The sequence below is a fragment of the Podarcis muralis genome, chromosome 2 (assembly GCF_964188315.1).
Source record: "Podarcis muralis chromosome 2, rPodMur119.hap1.1, whole genome shotgun sequence".
NCBI classification, from domain to species: domain Eukaryota; kingdom Metazoa; phylum Chordata; class Lepidosauria; order Squamata; family Lacertidae; genus Podarcis; species Podarcis muralis.
In genome coordinates this window covers 64,833,968-64,855,795 of record NC_135656.1, presented here as the reverse complement: position 1 = coordinate 64,855,795, position 21,828 = coordinate 64,833,968, and the positions used below count along the sequence as shown (strand labels likewise).

Here is a 21,828-nt window from a genome sequence, read left to right as displayed (position 1 = left end):
CATGGTTCAATCTGGTATTCTCCAACTACATCATGTTTATGTTGCAAATTATATATAAAATAACAAGCAGCAGAAAAAACAGTGCTACGAGAGCGGAATAATTTGCCAAAGCTAGTATTGTACAAATTATGGCCACTGCTGCCAAGAAGCAGAAATCTTTGCAGCATTTGCTTTACCAGGGGGCTTTTTAGACAGCCCTACAAAAGGTGGATTACTGAAACACTATGGGTATGATCCATTTGCACCATGAGATGGCACTTGTGAACAAGTCAATTGGGTGGGGGGAGATTTGCAAGTACTTCCAATATCCCTGTCCAGTCCTCCCTCTCCATGCATTGCAAGTTAGCTGTGCTTGCATCAGGTGATGATAGAATATCAGTATGGGGATATGTGAGGTGGCTGTCCTGTCATACCACCTACCTGTGTGCACACACAGGTAAGAGGAGAAGGGCATAAGAGAACAAAACTGTTCATCACTACTGGAATCTTCTGTTTGTAGGTAAAGTGCCCACCACACAAGTGCTTTGTGCCCTATACATGCTTCTTTCACAAAAGTGACATTTCTTATTTAGGGACAAAGTCTATTTGTACTATTGTACTGTTATGGGCTTCCTCATAAAGTTTTACATATGTTCACCTACATAAAAGGTTCATTAAAAACAAAAACATTTAAATAATGAATTTCAGTTATGGTATCTTACCAGCAAAAGCAAAAAAGTAATTTACCCAACTAGTTTAACACATGAAGTATCCCAAGTGTTCCAAGTACACTCAATATTATACAAAGCATGCTAGAAACTATCTATGTACTGGAACTTTAACCTCTGGAAGACTCGTTCATAAATATGTCCCAACAAGCCAGTGTTATCATACTTCTAAGCTGATACAGTTGAACAGACTGGACAGTATTATTAAATCTATTCTAATGATCTTGCATTTGTGATAATAAGCACTACCACTCCCTGATTTTGAAGGGAGAAAAATAGCATTTGAGCCAGGTGCTGCACAGCAGTGCGTCTTACAGGAGTCAGTAAAACTTGATGATTCATCATATAATATAGAACAAGCATTCATGAGCAATCTAGTATTACGTTTGGCAATAATATAAACAATTTTGAAGACTTGGACTCAATAAAGCTAGTAGTTTAAAACTGCTCCTTTTGTTGTTGTTTCCTCAAAAAGCAGTTCAGATTTCACCTCCATAAGCTAAACATGAGCTTAGCTATCTCTCCTGTAATAAGTTATGCCTGCCCTCCCTGCATATCATCCAGGAACATATGGAAGGGGCATATAAGAAATAGCTTTCTGGTAGTGGTCTGATTATGCAATACTCTCTTGAATTTCTCCAAGGCCATCTATGTATGTCAAAAGGTGGAGAAAGTTGCTGTAACATTCCAAGCGACCGCCTCAGTGTAACAGGCAAGTCTCCAGCCTCTCTATTCCACTCTTCCCCCAGTTTCAAAGCTAGAAATAGAGGGCTAGAGCATGTCATCTGAATTCCAACTATGAACACACTGAGAACCCAGACCGAAGGTTTAAATGTCACAGTACTGGCCCAGTTCAAACGCCAAAGGGTGAAAAGGCCCAGCAGCATTAACCTACAAAGGATATAAGCCCACGTGGACTTTTGGAAGACCTTTGTCCCACATCCACTACCATATGGATCCTCCAGTAGCATTGTAACACGTGTCCGCGAGTGTTTCGGGGTTACTGAAAGGGAGGCGGCGGTACTGCAGAGGACGGGGCCGCACATGGGAAGCCCAGCTTCCATGTGCGAGGCCTAGCTCATCTTTTCCTGCTCACCCGCTTGACGTGGGGGGGGGGAGGGTTTCACTGCCACCCTCGGAAAAATACGCGCTGAGGCCCTGAAAGGGGGTGGAGTGGGGGTTTCTTCGGAGCCGCAAAAGAAAGGCGAGCGGCGGCCCGGGGGGGGGGGGTCGTTGGACTGGCGTGGAGTGAGAGGAAGAGAGGTCCAAAGGGGAAGGCCCCACGGCGAGCTCAGGAGAAATCACATGCTCTCCGCGACAGAAAAACCACGTTGCCTTTGCTGCAGCGGAATGCTGGGAAAGGGAGGAAGCGCCGAGCACGGCGGCGCACAGAGTCACACACACCCACGCCCGGCCATTGGGCGGCGGGGCGCTGAGCGACGGGAGCTTTCAAACCGTCGCCAGAGGCACGTTTGCACCGGGGCCTAGAGCGGCGCGGCGAGGAACCTTCGGAAACGCACCGCCTCCCTCCTTCCCGCTCCCCGTCTCACAGCGCGGCGGCCGCCGCCGGGCCGCGTCCAGCCTTTGGGGCCTTCCCTTTCCTATGCCTATTTGCATACAACATGCTCTCCTCAGGGGTCTTTCTCCAAAGGGGCCCCCGGCTGTCGGCCCACCCCACCGTGTATAAGACAAATAAACGTTCGACAGTTTTAAACTACAACAGCCAACCTGCATTTTTAAATCCTCTCTGGCTACTTTGAAAGGTCACAGTCACACTCCACACACCCCAAATATGCCGGGCTTCCCTGCCGACTTTCGGTTACGTCTAAGCCTCACGAGCTCCTCTCCCCCTCAGCCAACCAACCACCACGCCATTTAAAAAGCGAGGCTATTCGGGGAAAGGAAGCGGCGTGTGTGTGTGTGGGGGGGGGGGAGATCGCTCATGAAACATTCACGATCCGATCAATGCTGCAACGGCGGGGGTGCCTTCCGTGCCCGATTAAGTCTTAAAAGATTTATTCACTTCAGTTCCCCTTAGGAAAAGCCCGATTCCCTGAGCACGCACGCGGGAAATGGGGAGGCACTCGGGGGTGGCACCCTTCCTCCCTCTCCCCCCTTCTTTTCTTTCCCTTCAATAAAGGTAGTTCCACCCATGCCCAGCGCGGGCGTGTTTCCCAGCGAGCAAGGCCTTGGACGTCTCACGCTCGATTTCGAAAGCCCCGTCCCACCATGCTTGCATCCACCCTCCATTTGCCTGCCATCGATCCCGCGCTCGCTCTTTCCCCCCATTAATTTTTCTTATAACGAAGCGGTTCAAGGAGCGGAGGGCGAGGTGAGATACAAGCAGGGTGGATGCAGATGGACAAAGACGGGGTGGAGTTCCACCGTCGGGGGGGGGGGAGGCGGGTGTGTGTGGAGAAGAGAAAATGTCACCATATTGCGGAGGGAAGATCGCCCTCCGCCAGTGGCCGCGACGCTCTTCCTTCGCCGATTGCCCCAAACGAGACCACCATCACCGAAAGCACCGCCCCTCCCTCCCTCGCCCGGGTCCCCCGCTGCTACCCACCTGGGGGCGACTGTCCGTTGAGGGTGACCAGCGCCACCGGGGCGTTCTTAGTCCAAGGGTTCACCTTGGGCGGGGGGGCCTCGATGAATTCCTTGCGCCCAACGCCTCCCGTCTCGCCGCCCTCCTCGCCGCCGCTGCTGCTGCTACCGGCCTCGCTGGGCAGCCGCGTCGAGTCGGTGCCGCCGCCGCCGCCGCCGCCGCTCCTCTGGTGCAGCAGGTTCTCCTTCTCCTGGTTGTTACTGTCCTCTTTCTGCTGCTTGATGCTGGGGGGCTTGAGCAGCGCCCCGTTTCGGCGCAGATGCTGCTCCCCCACGTTGCCGCCGCCGCCGCCGCCTTCCTTGCTGCAGCTGTCGGGGCCGCCCCCCTTGCCCTCGTCGGCGTTGGCCTTCTCTCCTTGGTGCAGGAGGTGCTGCTCCCCTTTCTCCTGAGGCTTCTTCATCACCAGCCCGTGCTCCTCGGAGGGCAGAAGGGGGTTCGCGGGCAGGAGAGCCTCCACCTGGGTAGCCATCTGCGCCCCCGCGGAGCCGCCTCGTGCCCCCGGCTCCAGGCTCTCCCCGGACAACACGCGCCCGCCCCAAACTTTGCCGACTTCCCCCTCCCACCCCCGAAAACCGCCTCGCCTCGCCCGGAGCTCTCCTGCCTCCCCTCTTTCTCTCTCTTTCTGCGCCCCCCAACCCCTTCCTCAGTCAGATGCGCACCCCGGAGCCACGGGGTGGGGGCTCGAGCCGCCGGCTTCCTCCCCCCACCCTTGAAACCCAACCCCGGCGTGCCCCCTCCCCGTCTCCTCTAATGCCGCCGCAGCAATATGGAGAAGCAAGGAGACCACGCGACTGGCCGGGCGGGAGCGCGCGCCCTTCAGCCAGCTCCGCCTTAGAGAGGCCCCCGGGAGCGCGCACGCCGGTCCCGGCCGCGAGCGCGCCTAGGAAGTTGGGGAAGGCGAGCGAGCGGGCAGGTAGCCCGAGCTCAGGGCGGTGGGTGCGCCGGGGACGGGACGCGCGCGTGCCTGATGCAACTCGGCGAGAAAGAGGAGACGCTCCTTAAAGGGACCGAAGCAGGCGCGGTTGCTGACTTGGGGCCTCTCCGCGCAGGCGCCGCCACCCTGCTTCCCGGCTCCGGCTAGCCCTCGGGAGGCAGAGCACGGCCTGCTCGGCTCCAGCGAAGCTCTAGCTAGCTAGTCCTTCCAGCTGTTTGCTTTTGGGAGTAACCAAATAACGTAAATAGCGTAGCCTGCCGAATGGCCGGATCCTATGGATCCTTTTGGGAGTAGATCCCGCTAAATGCAAAAGCGTGTGCATAGGATTGCATTTCTTTCTCTCCTCGGTAGCAGCCTTCAGAGCCATTTAAGGCTCTGAGCAGGTAGCCGTCAGCCACAGAGGGGAATCTACTGGCTCCCACTTTCCTGTATCCTCCTAATTAGCATCTTCCCCTCTTCTGTACATTCAAACTTCGTCTAGCTTTGCGTCTTCCAATTGCAAAACTAGCTGGATCCATCAACCTCTCCTGGGAACTGTAGTTCTGTGACAGGCAAACTGCAATGTGCAGGATTCTTCAGGGGAAGTCATGTGTTTTAATTGTTTGGTTTGTACACAGCCTGACATTCTTCATGGATGAATGGGGATTTGAGCCTGAGTCTCCCCAGTCCTAGTCTTAACACTAAATCATAATTCTAACTGGCCCTACTGGATCTTTGTCCATCAATGGAACTTAGGCAGATAACCTACTAGAGGTGGTGGAGGGGGAGAGAGATCCTCAGAATCTGGTTTCCAGGATTGCACCTATCCCATGAATGACATGAACAATCTTTTAGTGAAAATCTGGAAGGAAAGTGATAAAGGGAAGGTGCAATACTAAAAACTTACAATGCAATTTTGCCTCAGTGAATTTCTGGCCTCCATTTCACAACTGTTTTAATTCCGACAAACTATTATTAGGTACATAGTAGCATATAACAATGCCGGAACCCACATTATTAGTTTGCTAAATGTATCTTTGCGCTGTATTTGACGGAAATATTTTTGTTCTTTTTTTATAAAGGAGTAACATAATGGGAAATTTCTGCATCACTCTGCAGTGGTACCACAAAGACATGGATTTACCGCATCAGTAAGAACTAGGTGTAAATTAAACAGTTTAGTTAAGCCAGTTGACCACAGACATTTCAAACTGGAGACCTTTAATCCCAGTCTACAACATAGCTCCTACTTTTCACTTTTTATCCGTGTTTGTTTTTCTTTCTGCTTTAACGGCCAACTTGATAGATTATGACTTTCCCATTGAATATCAATATGCTAGTCTAACCAGTCTGTTTCCTAAATAAGGGAGGCAATATGGATTCAACACACAATATTGCATTATGTCTCAGTGTAAAGGTAGCTGCTTAGACCAAACCACCTTATAACCTTAATGAAAACTCTGGGATGTGTAATGAAGGAGGAGCATCAAACAGCAATTTTTGACAAGCAACACCTACATTCTGATACCTATAGAAACAGCTCGTATTTCGAAATCTGATTCAGATAAAAATTAGACTGTTGAAGACATCCATCAGAAGAGAACTACAAAACTATGAAAAATGCCTGCAGCATTTACAAATTATTCTAGCTTCTTTCTGGCACTTCATTTATAGTTACCTGTCATGTACACACCATCTCTAGTCTGGTAACAAGAATAATCTGTCAGTTTCAGTAATTAGGCCCCATTGAAACCCACCTTTGGGAAGAAAAGGATGTCATCAAATGACTATTTCCTGATGTGGAGTAACTGACAAGCATCACACAAACTTGCTTTACATGTGCTACCAGCAACAATAGTAAATGAAACATTTGTATACTGTGGGTCAGTATTTACACAACTCTGAAAACAAGGTTGCTGACGAATAGCTACATATTAAAACTTTAACTTTCAGAGAGGTGTAAAACAAGAGATGCATATGTTACAGATTGCTTTTCCATAAGCTCAAAGTGGTTTTCAATGAATAAATTGACACTTAAAATAGCATTTAAAACTGCAAAATAAAATAACAAAGCATGCAAGATTTATGTAAGACAACAAAAGATAACAGACTCCACTGGCTTCCAACTGAATTGGCTGAAATCGCACCCTTATCAGACAGTTAAAAAGTCATTGGGAATCAGCACGTCTTCCTAAAACCAGCTACATACAATTTTGTAATCTGGGATTGAAATAATTCCACAGCATCAAAACCACCATTGTGGAGGCCCTGCTCCCAGCAGCCAAAGGTCTCACTTATTAATGGAAAACAAAGCGGACCCTCATTTGATCTACTTATTTGGGGTGGAATTGACACAGGAGAGGTGGTCTCTTAAGGTGTATGAGTCCCAGACCCTGAAGGGCTTTAAAGGTTTAAACCAGAAGCAAACTGGCAGCAAGTGTGGATGATATAGGTGAAATATGTTCAAAGCTCCCCAAATTTGTACTGATTTGGCTGAAAACACACTAGCAGCCAATGCAGATAATATAATGCTAGCTAAACATATACACACCTCCCAGTATTCAAATGAGCCAGGCAGTTGCATTTTCTATCCACTGAAGCCTTCAAGAGCACAAAGTGCATTCAGGCCTTGAAGTTGATCACACAGTCAGATCACCTCTGTCCAAGAAAGGGCAGAACCTACATGATAAAATGCATCTGGTGAGATGCGTCTCTGGCCACCATAATTATCTGCTTATCAGAGATCTGGGAGTTGAGAAAAGTTTATACCTGCTCTAAGAGGAAGAGCAGTTTTTCAGGGTCTGAGGATGACTCGCCCACAGTATTTGTATTCTGTTTCAACCTGATTGCCTCATCCATCTGACAAAGCACTGGTTCGAGGCAGAAATGGCAGATTCCAGGTGCCTGATCACAGAAATCTAGAACTGGTTGTCATCAGCATACTGTTGACACCTCACTCCAAACCCCCAGATGAGCTTTATCACTTGATAGAGAGATGGGAGTGGGAAGACCTTTTTCAGCCAAGCACCATGTTCCCTGATGGACAATCTTCTGGTGGGTGGGGCCATAGCCAAAAGTGGGTGGAGCAAAGTATGGCCACTACTGTTGTACAGTAAACTACATTTCAGTCACACATAAGTGAGATGTTTATACACACACCTATCACCATTCAGGCAAGCAAAAGGCATTTAAGGACACACTTCAACCAGGGAAAAGCAACAATTGGAAAAGTGTGCCAGTGGTGAGGGGTGTGGTCTGGGGATAGAGGGTGTGGCCTGGTGAGAGTTCCCAGGGCCTGATGAGGAGGTCTAGAGGGCCATATTCAGCCCTCCATCCAAGCCTGAGGGTTCCCACTCATATTATAGATATCATATAGCCTCTGTGACAATAAGGGAATTAAACCATCTGAGAGACAGCACTAATATTACAAACAGATGACATTCTTATGTCTTTCCAATGTAGAACAGTCAGAAGTAGCCTTGAATGCTCTCATTTAGACCTATGAATTTATTTTGTTTTTTTTAAAAAGCTAATTTGGATTAGGGGAAACAGAAGTAATAGGTAAAAAAAAAATTAATCCAGAGATTTATTTATTTATTTATTTAGGTAAGTTCAGCCAGACAGAACGACCTGTTCAATTTTTAGGTGTATATTTAACAAAAGAAGATAAGGATCTGTACCAGAACAACCTGATCACTGTACAGTAGTTTGAAAAGGGGGGGGGGGACCCAAAAGTGACATTTTGATATGGTCAGCTCTGAATCTATATTTTATAGGGTGAATTCAAATATCCATTTCATCTGACGTGAACTTTATGTTGTCAGATGCTGATGCCAATGCTGATGATTTATAGGGGGGTGAGAGGGATATGAGTATCTGCATGTCTTTCGCTCCCTCCCCTTCCCTGCACACACACGTGCAATGCAAGTAAACCAGTTTTGGATTGTGGTTTTCAGCAGAAAACTTGACAGAGAGGATGCGTTAAAGGACCATTTTTATTTTATTTTAGATTTTATTCTCTCTCCTTCCTCTTCCCTTCTGTGAATGTTCTATTTCAGATGCCTGAATCTGGTCAATTTTTGTCTTGAGATTTGCCAGTGCTCCGTTACCTGAACTGCATTGACTCTAGTTCCACTGTGTACATATTGCAGTTGCCTTTCCCCAAGAAAATAGAAGCCCTGGGCCCATATTTTAATGCTTGTGTGCTACTGAGACATATCTGTAATTATAAAGGAGCAAGTTTGAACTAAATCTACAGAACCTTTTTCAGCCCAATAGTCATATTCCCTTAGGGGCAACCTTCCAGGGCCTATATTGTGGGGTCTCAGCTACTCCATCCTATTCCTCTCCCTTTGGTTTTCCATTCCCTCCTCCCAAAGTTAGTCAGCATTCTATGGCCACTGAGCTCACTCAGACCAGTCTTGGTTTTGGATAATACCCCCCTTCTTTTCCTTACTTCAATATTGTTGTATTTCTTCAAACCTTGCGATTCCCCCAAGCTTCACTCTTGAGGAGACGTTTACTTCTGATGAGTCCTTGCCTGTGGCCAGACTCCTGTTTGGATTGGCCAGGTTTCCCTTTGGTACTTAAGGCCCTTCCCTTCCCTTGGGACCCATTCAGCCTTAAGGTCAGAGACTGAACTCATCCTAGGTGCGGATGGCCCCTCCTCAGCATCATCACAGGATCCTGGCCCTCAGACAGAGAGCCTGACCCAGGGCTTGGTGTAAGGGCGGGTCTTCTGATGAGAAGTCCCCTGGCTAAGGCATGACAATCTCCCATCACCCCTGACCATTGGCCATCAGACAGGGGCTGATGGGAGCTGGAGTGCAACAACACCTGGAGGTCAAAAATCACACACACACACACCAGGTATATAAGGTAAAGGTAAAGGTACCCCTGCCCGTACGGGCCAGTCTTGACAGACTCTAGGGTTGTGCGCCCATCTCACTCAAGAGGCCGGGGGCCAGCGCTGTCCGGAGACACTTCCGGGTCACGTGGCCAGCATGACATCGCTGCTCTGGCGAGCCAGAGCCGCACACGGAAACGCCGTTTACCTTCCCACTAGTAAGCGGTCCCTATTTATCTACTTGCACCTGGAGGTGCTTTCGAACTGCTAGGTTGGCAGGCGCTGGGACCGAGCAACGGGAGCGCACCCCACCACGGGGATTCGAACCGCCGAGCTTTCGATCGGCAAGCCCTAGGCGCTGAGGCTTTTATCCACAGCGCCACCCGTGTCCCAGGTATATAGTGTACAGTATAATATGCACAAACATTTCAACCGACTCATGCATGCCTTATAACAACAATAGGAATAAATCAAGAATTACAAATGCACGATGCCTTGTAATTTAGTTGATTGTATGTTAGCACAATGGTTCTGTCACCAATTTGCATCTCCACACTTAATAGGCCAATAATAAAAGGGAAAGTCAAATGAGTTGAGTCCAAGTTGAAAGAATCAGTGGTCCCCATGAACTAGTTTGACAGGCTGATCAGGACATGTCTGCATTTCTCCTAACCTCTTAAGACCATATTTCCCTTCAAGTTCCTCATACAATTATTACTGTCGATTCAGCTGACTTCATCCTTGCAGAAACCTCATGGAATGCAGCTAAACGTACAGATCAAGGTTATTAAACTTCTCTGTTGCTGTGGCTTCTTACTTGTTTTTTGTATGCTTTAGCTCTTTTGAATGGCTAGTTAAAAAACTTTTTTTATACCAAGCCCTTTTGAGAATTCTCAGGGAGGGGGGATAGCATATAATATTAATGACTATACAAACAACAACAGGAATGCAGGAAAAGAAAGAGCAATTTGTTAGAGCAACCTGCAGATCTTTTAGCTCCATAGACGAAAAGAAGAGAATGAACAAAATGCATTTCAAAGAGCTCTAGCAGAGCTTTCTTCCTAATGACTGGAAACTTGTTTCAAGTGCTACTGGCATGAAACCATAAAGGTAAGGCAAGGTGTAGAGATGTACACCACAAAAATAAAGGTGAGACAATCCAGTGCTTCACAACTACATACATGCACTCTTACTCTTGAGAGTAAGATTTCTTCAAGGTTGCGGAACTTACTTCACAGGATCTAACTACCCATCTTCATACAATTTTTGAGTGTCCAGACAAGTGTATGCATGTTTACTTGGGAGTAAATCCCATGGGGTTGTTTCTAGACTACTTAGTTGCATTCGGGTACTCAAAAGTAAGTCTTGCTGAATTCAGTGGAGCTTACTCTCAAAGATGGAAAAGATTGTTGATTTTGGTTCCCTCATTTCCTTATTTCCCCCCATCTTAAATTCAGCTCTTCATATTTCTGGATTTTTTCTAAACAAAAATCTTCATGAAAATGCACCAGCATTTTAATGTGAATTTCTTCTAACAAACACCTTTTTGTATGCTCTTTTGACTAATGTACATATTTTTGCAAAAAAAAAATCCCCCTACTATGATATTATAATATAATGCACATTTGTATGTTATTTTCACTAATATATTCATTTTTATGTGCACTTTCCTCTAACACATGCATTTTGTAAACACTGGTTGATTGGAGAACTGCATTGCAAAATTTGAATAAATGTGCATTTTGAAGGACAGCTATGTTTCAGTTCTCAAATTGTTTTGAAAAGTTTAAATTTGTTAGATTTTCCTTTAAATGTTAATGGAATCACATTTCTCCATCATTCCTACTTCCAGGTAAGAGGGTATACAGCTGCAGACTTAGGGTTGTATCCAACTTAGGTAGAGCAGACCCACTGAAATTAATGGGGCTAAATTTGTCGTGTTCATTATTTTCAGTGGATTTATTATGAGTTGGACTAATATTAGATACAACTCATAGAATTTAAGTGGCAGATGGGTAGCCGTGTTGGTCTGCCATAGTCAAAACAAAAAAAATTCCTTCCAGTAGCACCTTAAAGACCAACTAAGTTAGTTCTTGGTATGAGCTTTCGTGTGCATGCACACTTCTTCAGAGGTTAAATTCTTCAGAATTTAAGTGGGTTTGACTCCCAGGTAAGTTTGCAGAGGATTCCATCCTTACTGCAAGTGCTATTGTCTAAAGCATCACTGTTTGTTTGTTTTTAAGGGGGGGGATGTTTACTAATCGCAAACACTGTCCAGGTTGTACTTATTTACAAGAAGGCCGGCACTGACAAAAGATAAAGGCAGACTGTACAGTGGTACCCCGCAAGACGAATGCCTCGCAAGACGGAAAACCCGCAAGACGAAAGGGTTTTCTGTTTCGGAGGCGCTTCGCAAGACGAATTTCCCTATGGGCTTGCTTCGCAAGACGAAAGCCCATAGGGAAATCTCCGGGGACCTGTTTTAAATTGCTGGCGGTCGGGAGCAAAGACTTTCGCCCACAGCCGGCCTTAAGAAGAGGTCCTGGACCTCTTCTGAAGGCCGGCGGGGGGCAAACGTCTTTGCTCCCCCCCGCCTGCCTTCCCGGGACAGCGGAGACTTCTCCGCTGCCCCGGGCGATCTTAAAATGCTGGCGGGCGGGAGCGAAGCGTTCGCTGCCGACCCCCAGCATTTTAAAATCTCCCCGGGACAGCAGAGAAGTCCCGCCCCGCTCCAGATGGCCGCGCAAAGCTGCCTGCAGTCGCGGGATTGCAGGCAGATCTGCGCCACCATCCCGAGCGGGGTGCTAAGTCCCGCCCCGCTCGGGATGGCGGCGCAGAGCTGTCTGCCGTCCCGGGATCAGCGCAGCTCTGCGCGGCCATCGGGAGCCGGGGGCGAAGCCCGCCCCGCTCCCGATGGCCGCGCAAAGCTGCCTGCAGTCGCGGGATTGCAGGCAGATCTGCGCCACCATCCCGAGCGGGGTGCTAAGTCCCGCCCCGCTCGGGATGGCGGCGCAGAGCTGTCTGCCGTCCCGGGATCAGCGCAGCTCTGCGCGGCCATCGGGAGCCGGGGGCGAAGCCCGCCCCGCTCCCGATGGCCGCGCAAAGCTGCCTGCAGTCGCGGGATTGCAGGCAGATCTGTGCCACCATCCCGAGCGGGGTGCTAAGTCCCGCCCCGCTCGGGATGGCGGCGCAGAGCTGTCTGCCGTCCCGGGACTGCAGGCAGATCTGCGCCACCATCCCGAGCGGGGTGCTAAGTCCCGCCCCGCTCGGGATGGCGGCGCAGAGCTGTCTGCCGTCCCGGGACTGCAGGCAGATCTGCGCCACCATCCCGAGCGGGGTGCTAAGTCCCGCCCCGCTCGGGATGGCGGCGCAGAGCTGTCTGCCGTCCCGGGACTGCAGGCAGATCTGCGCCACCATCCCGAGCGGGGTGCTAAGTCCCGCCCCGCTCGGGATGGCGGCGCAGAGCTGTCTGCTGTCCCGGGACTGCAGGCAGATCTGCGCCACCATCCCGAGCGGGGTGCTAAGTCCCGCCCCGCTCGGGATGGCGGCGCAGAGCTGTCTGCCGTCCCGGGACTGCAGGCAGATCTGTGCCGCCATCCCGAGCGGGGCGCTAAGTCCCGCCCCGCTCTGGATGGCGGTGCAGATCTGCCTGCCATCCCGGGATCAGCGAAGCGTTCGCTGCCGACCCCCAGCATTTTAAAATCTCCCCGTGTCCCGGTGAGATTTTAAAATGCTGGGGGTCGGCAGCGAAGCCCTTGTTCCCCCCCAGCCCCCCCCCAGCCTTCAGAAGAGGTCGGGGGAGAGACTGTCCCCGGACCTGGTCTGAAGGCGGTTTCCCTTGGAACGCATTAATTGATTTTCAATGCATTCCTATGGGAAACCGTGCATCGCAAGACGAAAAACTCGCAAGAAGAAAAAACTTGCGGAACGAATTAATTTCGTCTTGCGAGGCACCACTGTAGTATAAACACTCTTGGTGCTTAGCAACCTACATACTAACTCAACTTCTTTTCTGCTAGGTTTACTTCCCACATTCTCCTCTGCATGCACGTTTCTTGGCTGAAAATTGATAAAGTTACCGTATTTTTTGCTCTATAAGACTCACTTTTTCCCTCCTAAAAAGTAAGGGGAAATGTGTGTGCATCTTATGGAGCGAATGCAGGCTGCGCAGCTATCCCAGAAGCCAGAACAGCAAGAGGGATTGCTGCTTTCACTGCACAGCGATGCCTCTTGCTGTTCTGGCTTCTGAGATTCAGAATATTTTTTTTCTTGTTTTCCTCCTCCAAAAACTAGGTGCGTCTTGTGGTCTGGTGCGTCTTACAGAGCGAAAAATATGGTACACAACTGGAATCAGTAACACAGAGTTACTGTTCACGAGGCAAAATGGAGTGTTTTAAAAGTTTTACAGACTTTGCCTCCCTTTCAGATTTCCTTGAGATGCCTGGGACCAAGACAGCACGATGCATTTGTGTACTGAATTCTCTAATCATTATGATTCGTTGTCAGATTGCTTTGTGAAGAACTAATGACATGTTGAACACATTGTAGTCAATCTGAATTTTCACACAGAGGGGGAAAAGTTTCAGGGTTGGTTTCAATTGTTACTTTCTAAACAAGTGTCTTGTACATAATCCTCATATAGAAGATAAGTGATACAGAAGCCGCTAGAATGGAGGTTAAATATGCAAATCGGATCAGTTAACCAAACATTGCCCTGAGGTAATGTGACTAGCTACTAGAGAGATGGCCTTCTCAGTGGCAGTGTCCTATCTGCGGAAGGTTTTCCTCAGAGGTTTGCCTGGTTGTGGGCCAGGGATGTATTTTATCATAGCACAAAAATCCAGGGGTCCAGGAGGGTTCAACCCTGGAACCTGAAGTCTCCTTGGGGGAGTCCATAAGCAAACCTCCAAACTGATGGTGACCTTGAAGGACCATTGGACCTGGACATCCCAGTCCTGGGACTAGATGTTGGATCAGGACTTGTAGCCCATCCAGTTAAACCTCTCGCTTAACGCAAGAAATCAAGAGTTACAGTCTACAACAGCTGATGGCTACTAGCTCTTGAAAATCCTCAGCTACAACTAAACAGCAGTACAGTGGTACCTCGGGTTACATACGCTTCAGGTTACATACGCTTCAGGTTACACACTCCACTAACCCAGAAATAGTGCTTCAGGTTAAGAACTTTGCATCAGGATAAGAACAGAAATCGTGCTCCGGCGGCGCAGCGGCAGCAGGAGGCCCCATTAGCTAAAGTGGTGCTTCAGGTTAAGAACAGTTTCAGGTTAAGACCGGACTTCCGGAATGAATTAAGTACTTAACCTGAGGTACCACTGTATTTCCAACAGACAGATATGAGTGGTGAACAGTAGTGGCAGATTCACAATAATCTTACCCACCTTTGTGCCTTTTAGTAACAGTCTTGCAAAAATTGTCTAAAAGGATGGCCTTCAGATTCTTTAACAAATCCCATGAAGGATTCTAAATATTAAAAATGGTGCATCTCACTATTGGATTTTTTAAAAATCTAATATTGCAACACAAGACAGTAAACTGGATTCTCACTTGGAAAAACCTTTATATTCCTCAGATCCTTGACATCTGCTCCATTATTAAAATAATCTTCATTAATGTTACACTTCTAGCAAAATAGATAAACTCCGAAAGTGACCTCCTTGTTCAACAACGATGCTCCTAGACACTTGATCTAATCTTTCTGGTAAACTGACGCCCTCTTACTGGGAATATTCTCTTTTGTTCCAGAAGTTTTGATGTACTAATAATTAACCCACACAACCTGGCACAGTCCATGTTCTTTGTATTTTGTTCTGATCATTTCGCCTAATGAAGAAGTGTGTGAAGTTGACTTTGTGTCCATGGATCGTTTGGTCCAATGCCAGATATCATCTCAACCTAGTTATATTGACTATACAAGTCTGTCAAGCTCATCTGCCCTATGAATTCGGACCACATTGTTCCAGTTAACAGAACACATTAACAATGGCTGAAGCATCCTTGCTTCTGTTGTGCTTTATGTGAGCCTGCTATTGACTATCATTCAGAAAACATAGCAGGTTTGAAATGTGCTGCCTCACTTCTAAGAGAGGGGATTGCTGGGGAAATGCTGCACTATTATTGTGTCATCTCCTTTGGCGTCTAATACATTCCAGCACACAATTTAAGGTCCTGATATGTGATGTTTCTGGGAACTTAAACCAGGGATTGGCAATTGTTGTTGTTGTTGTTGTTGTTGACAAAGAGCTCCTAGGTTTTGTTCAATCCATCCTGTGGTGCAATGGGTCAGTGCATCTGGCTGTTAACCAGAAGGTTGGTGGTTTGAGCCTACCCAGGGGCAGTTGTGGGCAGGATTCCTGCATTGCATGGGGTTGGACCAGATGACCCTCAAGGTCCCTCCCAAGTCTACAATTCTATAAACTGTCGCAGACAGCAGTTGAATATTGCCCATCACATTACTGGAGGTAAACACCAACTCCATTGCTTTCCTCATGCCATCTTCTTCTTTTATTTTGTATGAGAAATACTCCCAAAACTTTTTTTTTAAAGTCCCCACCCCCCAGAGAGTGTTATCATTCCCTTGCCACAGCCATGCCCCACCCATTTTTGAAAACTTCTCATTTTTCCTTCCTTCATTTCGTTTTTCAGAGGCTGTGTGCTCCTCTGTGTCTCCCTTCTCACAACGACTTACGTAAGGCAGAATATTGCACTACTGATGTTGCATTGGCACACAGCACTCAGAGTAAAGCTCTTCTGTTCCTGGAAAAGTTCTAAGATACAGTTTTGATCTGCTATTCGTTACAACAGGGTCAGGGGTTTGTGTGTGTGATCTCAATATTCTTTTCAGTACTGTTTTAAATGCATTTATTCATTGCTTTTTACACTTACGAGTGTCTCAGAACAACGTACGAAAGCAAGACGATAGAAATAACATAAGAAACTTTTAAAATCAAATATAAAAACACAGATAGGACAGTGAGCAAAGTTTTAGTGTTCTAACACACAAACCCTATTTCTGGTCGTGTCCCTGCCTCCTTCCAAGTGTCCTTTATCTCAGTAGCCTAATTATTTTAGGGGGGGGGAGGAGCAGAAAACTTTCTGTTGCTGGTGTTGCTAATCAGTTGTTTGTCAGAATCTTTGCATATTTACTGCAAAACATCAGAGATTTACCAGTAGACCTGGATCAACCTTCTGCCCACCCCTGCATTAGAAAGTTTCCTGGCTGCACCAGAATTCAGATTCTGGCAACCTGCCTAACAACAAACACCTAATTCAGGAACTGCTGAGGATGCTCCACAGAGATCTCTGGGGGCTACAATTCTGAGAACACTAACTAGGAAGGAAGCCCTGTTAAGGAATAGGTTGTGTTTATTGATCATTCCTCCTGATTTGCTTGCAGTGACATCAGAAGATGCTGGCTATTTAATGAGCATTCATTCTGATTTATAAGCAGGATGCAAATGGTATCCTATGCTTTCCAGTGTGTTTTCACATCACTTTGCTTATTGCGAAAAGCCTGATCTTTTGGGGAAGTAGGTGTGTTGCAGAATACCTCCTAATGAACTATAAACGTGCAGGCTACATTTGCCAGAATGTGAAAATAGTGGAAGCCCGGAAGTGCCCTAATCTGCCAGTGTCCTTCTGCATAGGAATGCCTGTAAATTCTCTTAACCTAGAAGTTCTATTGATAGGACAGTGAGCAGTTCATGGTTATTCTGAAACTGTGAAATCCCTCTATGGATATAACCAGAAAAGGCTGAATTGGAAGAAAACATAAATCCTTGTTTCCTTTGTGGCCCTGAGCCTCTGCACAAGGGATATGGTTGAGTTAGGAAACAAGCAAACATAACTTTCTCCATTTCTGTACCAAAGCATTAATTTCAATTACAGGCAACTCCCCATTTACGTGGGGGTTATGTTCTGAGGCCCTGCACATTTAAGTGAAATCGCATATATCAGGAACACCATTGAAAAAGCCTGCAAACACCCACCAAACCTCCTTGCTCAAACTCAAACTCTCCACAGGCCTCAAAGGTCAGTGCAAGGGCTCCTGGGACTGTATTTGCAAAGGCTCATTGGATTGCTACTTGCTGTTTTCACACAATTTTTTCTCTTTTCATGCTCTTTTACAGCTGTTTTTGCCCCTTTTTGTGCCACTTCCAAGTTTGCAGTGATGCGCACATGTGCAATCGCATGTGCCTTGAATGCGTGTAAATGGGGAGTTGCATGTATAGCCCTTGGCTTGGCTCACTTTTTGGTGCAAATCACTTAGCATGTGGTATATATGCTAAGGAACTCCTATACACTATTTATACCTATTTATCTACTTGCACTAGGGACGCAGGTGGCGCTGTGGGTTAAACCACAGAGTCTAGGGCTTGCCGATCAGAAGGTTGGCGGTTTGAATCCCTGCGACGGGGTGAGCTCCCGTTGCTCGGTCCCTGCTCCTGCCTACCTAGCAGTTCGAAAGCACATCAAAGTGCAAGTAGATAAATAGGTACCACTCTGACGGGAAGGTAAACGGCGTTTCCGTGCACTGCTCTGGTTCACCAGAAGCGGCTTAGTCATGCTGGCCACATGACCCGGAAGCTGTACGCCCGCTCCCTCGGCCAATAAAGCAAGATGAGCGCCACAACCCCAGGGTTGGTCACGACTGGACCTAATGGTCAGGGGTCCCTTTACCTTTACCTTTATCTACTTGCACTGGCATGCTTTTGAACTGCCAGGTTGGCAGAAGCTGGGACAGAGAAATGGGAGCTCACCCCGTCGCGGGGATTCGAACCGCCGACCTTCCAATCAGCAAGTCCAGGAGGCTCAGTGGTTTAGACCACAGCACCACCCACGTCCCTATACATTCTACCATGGGGAGACACTCCAGGGCCGGCCCACTCATGTGGTTAAGTGCAGCAACTGCCTCTGGCAGCGGGATCCACGAGGGCAACAGATTCCTCCCTTGCTCCTGGCGTAGATCTTCATCCACACCTTCTTCCCTGGCAGGGGACAGGCACTGTTTGGTGTGTCACTTCAGGTGCCAAAATGTCTGAGGCAGGTCCTGAATCACTCCTACCTCCTTTAGCGTTACTTTGACCGGATATTCAAGGTGTCCTCCTGCTCAGCCCTGTCTTCTTCTTCTTCTTCTTCTTCTTCTTCTTCTTCTTCTTCTTCTTCTTCTTCTTCTTCTTCTTCCACATCCTCCCTCCTCCTCTGCAGCCTGCACACAGCACCTTTGTGCAGCATACTTCACCGGTAGTGATATTTCCTTGAGGAATTCAGGCAAAAGGGCAGGCAGATGCCAAATCTGTGAAAACACCAAGCTGCTTCAGCTTCAGTTTCCCAAAGGAAGCCTTTCAGGTGCAATTAGAAATCGGGGAGAAATTCAATTCCATTTCCATCTAAAGGTGAATTTACCAAATTCGCACATTCCAAAACAATGCACCAACGGAAACACAGCCATCCTTCATAATTCACACTTACTTAAATATTGCAGTGTGCTTCTCCAGATAAGAAAAACACAAATGAGAAATTGAGGGAACTATAAAAATGACAGTTTTCTCCATGCTTAGGTAACAGGCTGGAGTAGTCATCAAACGCTGACGGGAAAGAGAAGGAACTCATTAGATTCCCCAGTCATTTGGCAATACAGAAAGAACATGCAGCCACAAAGGCACCCTTTGTTGTCCATCCTGTGCCCTGGGCCTTCTCTCTTCCTTTTTGCTGTTTAAGTATTTTTTTTATTTCATTTTTGGAACTGCCAGTTTCTACACTGTACGGCGGGGATAGCCAACATGATTCACTGCACATATTGTTCACCTCCCAACTCCCAAATCCCATTAGCCTCAGAAATCATGGCCATTTATTAATTTATTTAGGGGTATGTATACCCCACCTATTAATCAAAGTTCTTGAGGAGACATACAACATATTAAAAACACAATAAAATAGAAATATATATATACAATAGACACTACACCAGGGCACCTCCCTGCCGTTCTGCAGAAGAGTTTCCTGGGCTGCAAATAACTGTTGAAGCAGTTATATGTTAGTCCCACACAGACCAGGATATTATTACTGGGTGGCTGCTGCTAATGTCCCTCACAGCCCCAGACTGGTTGTCGTTTTCATTAAATTACATTATACCATTTCATATTTTATTACTGTTCACTGTCCTGGTATCCATAAGATTGAGGGCTGGTTTAGAAATGTTTTAAACTAGTGCATAACAAATACAGCATTTCAAATTAGGAACATCCATCTTTCTTCTTGGAATGGATATGAAATATTCACACACACTCCATGTGAAAAAGATAAATCCCACAGAAAGCAATAACAATTCAGATGTCCAGCCGGGTTTCTCAAGAACATTCCTGGATTTCTGAATCCTGTTTTAGAGTCTACACTCTCCCTGTCCATATTTTGAAGTCTATGTTCTGCCTGTCCTGTTCCTCTCATTCTTAAACAGCTCTGCACAGTTCACATTCCCAGCAAAACAACTCTCTGCTTCCCCTGCCAATAACACCCTGTCAGCAACTGGTCAGCGAGTCTGAGGTAAAAGGGGTTTCAGCAGAGAAGTAAAGTGCAATGCCAGCAATAGGCCGAGGGCTGCTATTGTACAAGCATGGTCCATGGGACACAGAGAAGGGATTAAGAGATCTGTGTCAACAGCATGCTTGCATATATAAACAGTGCAGTGGAAAAGAATTCAGGTTCACACATTCATTATCACTGATGAAGTCATCTGCAGTAAAAGCCAAGCTCTGCTCAGGCCGGGGCACAGCATTATTTTAATTAGCCGTGGCTCTTGTGCTGTTGCTGGGTCTGGGTCTCAAGTTGGGGCTGATATTTTTTGGTGGGGGTGGGATGAAGCCACCCAAGAGGTAGACTCCATCACATTCAAGAGCTTGGCATCTCATAGAAAAAGAGCCAGGGAACAATGGGAGAGATACCACTAGTCTGACGCCTCATCTCTCAACCCAGGAAAGTGCTGACTCTCCAAGTGCCCCTATTTCCCAGGGACATTCCCAGATTTGAAATGTTGGAGGGTATGAAAGTGATGTAGAGCTGGCCCGATGCTTGTGCCTAGGCTCAAAAGCTCTCTGCAAGTGATCAGTTCATGCCTCTGGCAAATGTGATCTTTCCCTCCCCCAGCAGCCCACTACGTAGGGAGAGGAAGAGGGGGAGTAAGAGAAAGAGGGAGAAAAAAATGGAGTGGTTCCACCCAGTTTTGACTTCAACACCACCTACAATTGTAGTTAGCCACACTCTGTCAGCATGCAGCCCCTGACACATTACCCCCGAGAGAGCGTGGCCTGGAAAGTAAAAAGATTGCCCACGAAGGAAATCAAGTTGTTAGTGTGGCACACAAGGCATTTTGATACTCTGGTAAGAGCACTGTTAGGAAGCCGTTTGTTCCTTCACCAGGGCTCTTCTCAGTTAAAAACATAAAAACATGGAGTTAGCATGGACCTGAAGGTCACCTGCTCAAACCAGAAGCATAAGGAGTCAAAGCCCATTCTCCCTACTCTAGTGCAGCCCTGCCCAAATTGTGACCGTCTGAGTCAAACACAAACTTCCAGCCATGTAAAGCTGCTTGACAGTCCCATTTTATTTTATTTTTTAGAGTTCCAGGCAAGCGGCATAAACAGCAAGTTCATCTGGCTTCGAACGGGCTGTCATATATAACTGGTGAGCTGTGTTCTGCACAGTGGACCATGCCGTGCGTAGGAAGGAGTCAAACTATCTGTCTACAAGCCCCTCACGGGTAGAGAATTCCACAGCACTTTAAATCTTCCTGTACACACTTTGCCAGTCCAAATTGGTTTGATGAATTTGAACCATATATCAGAGCTGGCCCTAGATATCACTCTCTTCCCCCCCCACCCCCCTCAATTCCATGTACAGAATCTGTAAAGACTTGCAGCTGAATCTTACTTCAGTCCTGGCAATGGGACTGCACCTTCCACTTAAGAACAACAGGCTCAGTGGTGCATGGCACACACAGTTCTGTTCTCTAAGGAAACTCAAGTGAAACAGTGGAAGGTGCAGGCTGCTACCACTGCCCAGCAGCAGCATTTACTGCCTGAGGCAGCCACCTCATTCAGCCTAATGATAGGACCAGTCCTGCTTCTACTGAGGAATGAACATGAGAAACCACAGAGAACTCTCACAACTTTGATCCCAAACAGGTATAAATCATACAACTCGGGCAGAGGAGATGTATGGGCTTTCATCATATGCCGAGATTGAAGCAACTTGTAACATCTCTCAGAAAAAGCAACATAAATGCATTTTCTAATGAATAGCTCCCCAAAAAGGACAGCAGTGGCAGTTCCTTCTCCCATCAATTATTTTATTAATGAAGGCATCTCCAGTACCAGGAACCACAAGGCCAAGGTTGGATCATAAATCTTGTTACAGATCTAGAGTTAGTGAACTTTAGAAATTAGTAAAATGGCAGAATTTAGATAATTTTTGGAGTATTGAAGGGAAGATTCCAGGTCAGTGGAAAAATACAGGCCAGGGCTTGCTTCACGTGGGACAGAGATCACTAACATGATGAAAGGTCTTGGTGGCTCATCACAGAGAAATCCTTGGGCCAGCAGAGGTTGCCAAAGTTATGGTGAATGATGTAATCAGTTTAAAATTCTCACCTTTTAAAACTAGGCTTGGAAGAGGGGAGTGAGCGGATGGGGAGGAGTTTCTTGAAGCAAAGTGTTCTGGGAACAAGAAGGGGGAAATAAGTAGA

The 21,828-nt window shown here is 47.1% G+C and overlaps 1 protein-coding gene across 4 annotated transcripts in view; it reads right to left on the bottom strand.

Annotated features, from left to right (window-relative positions):
* The window catches only part of LARP1 (La ribonucleoprotein 1, translational regulator), a 65,556-nt gene extending 61,503 nt beyond the window's left edge, over window positions 1-4,053 (bottom strand). For 2 of the 4 annotated variants that reach the window (XM_028718341.2, XM_028718342.2), the window contains exon 1: window positions 3,274-4,053. In XM_028718341.2, the coding sequence (XP_028574174.2) occupies window positions 3,274-3,781 (508 nt within the window). In that variant the 5' untranslated portion in view covers window positions 3,782-4,053. The remainder of the gene's footprint in view (window positions 1-3,273) is intronic. The other 2 variants (XM_028718343.2, XM_028718345.2) reach the window with 1 other exon arrangement.
* Between the last annotated feature and the right edge of the window lie 17,775 nt (window positions 4,054-21,828).